The 4,334-nt window shown below is 56.7% G+C and overlaps 1 protein-coding gene across 1 annotated transcript; it reads left to right on the forward strand.

Moving 5' to 3' along the window:
* Positions 1-2,195: 2,195 nt before the first annotated feature.
* LOC125449842 (relaxin-3 receptor 1-like) lies at positions 2,196-3,464 on the forward strand. Its single transcript, XM_048525781.2, has one exon. The coding sequence runs from the start codon at positions 2,299-2,301 to the stop codon at positions 3,445-3,447; it is 1,149 nt and encodes a 382-aa protein (XP_048381738.1). The 5' UTR covers positions 2,196-2,298; the 3' UTR covers positions 3,448-3,464.
* The last annotated feature ends 870 nt before the right edge of the window (positions 3,465-4,334 follow it).

A 4,334-nucleotide genomic window follows, 5' to 3' on the forward strand; every position in this document is an offset into this window, starting at 1 on the left:
GACCTGAGGGGCAACTTTTTCGCACAAGAGGGTGGTGCGTGTATGGAACGAGCTGCCAGAGTTGGGTACAATTATAACATTTATAAGGCATTCGGATGGGTACATGAATAGGAAGGGTTTAGAGGGATATCGGCCAAATGCTGGCAAGTGGGACGAGATGAATTAGGATAACTGGTCAGCACGGATGAGTTGGACCGAAGGGTCAGTTTCTATGTTGTCTGACTCTATGACTCTCAGTTGAAATTGAGACTTTCATTATGAATAGTGAAACCATTGCTGTGCTAACTGGGGAGATGCCATTTGTGGGGTTTTTTTGGGGTGGGCACAACTTCGAAACCAGAGACAAACCCAACCGTGAAATTCATTTTCTCCCTCCTTGGCCTGCATACCCCACCGAGACCTGTGTTTCTGGTCAGTCCTAGCCCCACTCTTTACTGGGAAGGGTCAATATTACCAAGCAGGCAGTGACCAGCAACTGGAATTCTGCGGTAAATCTTTTCGATCCTACAAGAGATGTGAGTGACTCCACTCCTGACTCCCCTCAAAGGCCGTCCCACCACCAACAAGGCACAAGTCAGGAATGTGATGGAATACTACCCACTGGGGGGCAGATGGGGGACAACACTTGAGAAGCTTGACACAATCCAGGAAAAGCTCCCCCACCCCCCACCCCCGCAAGCTCCCCTCCGAGCCCCCATGCACAATCCTGATTTGGAGATGTATCAGCCGTTCCTTTGGCATCGCTGGCTCAGTGGGTTAGCGCTGCTGCCTCATGGCGCCAGGGACCCGGGTTCGATCCCACCCCCGGGGTGACTGTGTCTGTGTGGAGTTTGCACATTCATCCCATGTCTGCGTGGGTCTCCTCCGGGTGCTCCGGTTTCCTCCCAGAGGACAAAAATGTGCAGGTTAAGGTGGGTTGGCCATGCTAAATTTTCCCGTAGTGCCCAAGGATGTGGAGGTAGATAGGCTGCGCTAAATTGTCCCCTAATGCCCAGGGATGTGCGGGTTAGGGTGCATTGGCCGTGCTAAATTGCCCCATAGTCCCCAGGGGTATGCAGGTCAGGGTGGATTGGCCGTGCTAAATTGTCCCGTAGTGCCCAGGGATGTGCAGGTCAGGGTGGATTGGCCGTGCTAAATTGTCCCGTAGTGCCCAGGGATGTGCAGGTCAGGGTGGGTTGGCCGTGCTAAGTTGTCCCGTAGTGCCCAGGGATGTGCGGGTTAGGGTGGATTGGCCGTGCTAAATTGTCCCGTAGTGCCCAGGGTTGTGCGGGTTAGGGTGGATTGGCCGTGCTAAATTGTCCCGTAGTGCCCAGGGATGTGTGGGTTAGGGTGGATTGGCCGTGCTAAATTGTCCCGTAGTGCCCAGGGATGTGTGGGTTAGGGTGGATTGGCCGTGCTAAATTGTCCCGTAGTGCCCAGGGATGTGGAGGTAGATTGGCCGTGGGAAATACAAGGTAACAGGGATAGGGTAGGAGTGGTGCTTCTGGGTGGGATGCTCTCCAGAAAGTTGGGACCTGTGGGTCTGAATGGCCTGCTCCCAAACTGCAGGGATTCCACAAATTTCCTCCGGAAAGTGGCTAAACACTATGGGGGGCCAACAGCAGTTCGACAAAGCTGGCTGACCTCCTGCCTTGTCAAGGGGCAATTAGAGAAAGGTACTAAACGCTCAAGCCCACATCACCCGAGTGAACAAAGCATGAGCTGTAATCTCAACAGGCTGCTTTAGACAACCCGTTTCTCGGATGCAGCGAGCGAGTGTCATCCTGATTCAAAACAGTCTGTTTTCTAAACACATAGATCTGAACACCTTGACTTGCCAAAGTTTCACATGAGTGACCTACTTCCTGTTCGCTCAGCTCCCAAATCAAAGCCTCCCTGACCGGAAAAGCCATGGGAATTTGGCAGCGGTTTAGGAAGCAAGGTCAGGAAACATTCCAGGGAAAATTTGGGAAAGGGGAGTCGGGGGGAGGCTGGGTGAATTCCAGACTCACTGCAGAAGAAACATTGACTGGGAGAGTGGTGTACGTCAGAGACAGAGAGAGAGAGGGAGAGCTCATCTTCAGATTTAAGAACCTTGCGCAGACGAAGAAGTTGACATTCGACGGATGGGAGCAGAGGAGGGTGGTCGCAGTCGACTGGGGAGGCAGATGATCCTCCACTCCCACCCCGCCACCCAACCTCGCCGTAGCCTCCTCCCTCCCCCTCCTGCACAGAAGGAACTGCAGCTCATCTCAGACGGGGCAAATTCGTCTTGGGGTTTATAGAGGGAGTGGAGTGGAAAGGCGTGCAGAGGGAAGGATGCAGATGGACCGGGTGCAGCCGCTGGATTCGGCCAACACCTCCGAACCTCCCGATGGCTTCCTGGATGAGCTGGTAGTGCCACCAGTGGCCTCCCACAGCCTGCGGGTGGCCGCGGCCCTGGTCTACTCGCTGGTGTGCATCCTGGGGCTCCTGGGCAACCTGTTGGTCCTGCGGCTGGTGCGGGGCATCGGCGGGCGCGGCCGGGGGGCCATCGACTGCCTGGTCTTCAACCTGGCGCTGGCTGACTTCCACTTCGTCCTGGCGCTGCCGTTCTGGGCAGCCGAGTTGGCGCTGGACTACAGCTGGCCCTTCGGCCACGCCATGTGCAAGCTGGTCCTCTTCGTCACCATGCTCAACGTCTACGCCAGCGTCTTCTTCCTGACCGCCATGAGCGTCAGCCGCTACTGCGCAGCGGCGCAGACGCTCAGGCCGGGCCGGGCTCCCTGCGGTCCACGGGCCGTCCAGTGGGTCAGCCTCGCCATCTGGTTGGTGGCGGGTGCCGCCAGCCTCCCCCCGGCCATCTACTCGCGGACTATCCAAGTGGACGGGGAAGAGCTCTGCGTCCAGAGGTTCCCTAACGGCGGGCACTGGCCGGAGGTCTACAAGATCCAGAGGGTCGCCGTGACCTTTGTCGCCCCCCTGGTGGTCATATGCACCAGCTACGCCCTGCTCCTGCGGCTGCTCAGAGGGCACGCTGGGGATGGCGCTTCTCCCGATGCCCCGGCCAACCTGACCCGCCTGGTGGTCATCATCGTGACGGCCTTCTTCCTCTGCTGGCTCCCCAACCACATCATCGCTGTCTGGGAGGTGCTGGTCAGGCTGGGGCTGGCGCGGTGGGGCCGGGCATACTACATCGCCCACGCCTACGTGCACCCGCTCACCATCTGCCTGGCCAATGCCAACAGCTGCCTCAACCCCGTCATCTACTGCCTGATGCGCAAGGAGTTCAGGGAGGCGGTGAGGAGGAGCCTGACTGGGTGGGCTGGGGTGCCCTCTCGCTGCTGCGTCGGCCACGATGGCTGGGTAGGGGGGCATGGTGGAGGGCAGGTGGTTTTGCCCCTCCAACGGATGGACAGCCAAGCCATCTGCAGTAGCAGCCGCAATACTCCCTCTTCCAACACCTCGGCAGCTACCCAGAAGATCTGATGGGTACTTTCAATGAACCAATGGGATTCAAGGGCGGGGGGGGTGGGTGTTGGTGGGAGTGCGGAGGGGTGCGGTCATTTGTGAAATGCAGTCAGACGCGGGCACAACCGTTTTCGGATGCCCGCTCCCCTCAGGTGAAGAGGTGGGGTGGCGAGCAGGTAGGAGTTTGGACCTGGCACCTCCGTTGGCGCCAACCCAGCAAGAGGTGGGAAGTCCCTCTAGTTACGGACCACCAGACACAGAGAGGTGTGGCAAAGCACGCGAGACTCCGAGGAGGTCGCCAGCTAGAGGCCTGGGGCTAGAACAGCGGGTGAGACCCTCGCACCTCTCCTCCACTCAGCCTGGCGACGTAGGCTGAGGACGCAAACCATCGGTGATTCGATTCCCCTGACTGTGCCGCTCGAATGTCACGTCATCTCGTTTAGAAACCGACAGGCCAACCGCGATGAGAGGGAGAGTGACAAAAACAAGCGACTACATTGACGGGCACAGCAGAACACTCAACAGCGCAGAACTCGAGAGTGACCATTTGGGTCTTGGTCCTCCGCAAACTAAATTTGTATGCCCAGCCATCGCTATTCCTCGGACAGGTATTGTTAAACTGGATATTGTGGCAGTGCCAATGATCTGCCACTGAGCCAGCCAATTGGCACTGCCCTCTGGCACTGTGTAAATTCTTGGTTCCGATGAGATTTCGCATTCATGATGCCTCACCTGATGAGAGCAAAATAAGGAATCTCAACCACTATTTTTACCGCAACTCTTGTTTATGATGTTAACCATTATCAGTTGAAATGATTTGCCTTCTTAACTTTACAGAAATGCCTTTGCCATGCTCAGTGTATCTTGCATATTCTTTTCACTTTGTTATCATTGGGTTTGTTGCG

This window comes from Stegostoma tigrinum, chromosome 47 (genome assembly GCF_030684315.1).
Source record: "Stegostoma tigrinum isolate sSteTig4 chromosome 47, sSteTig4.hap1, whole genome shotgun sequence".
Taxonomy (NCBI): domain Eukaryota; kingdom Metazoa; phylum Chordata; class Chondrichthyes; order Orectolobiformes; family Stegostomatidae; genus Stegostoma; species Stegostoma tigrinum.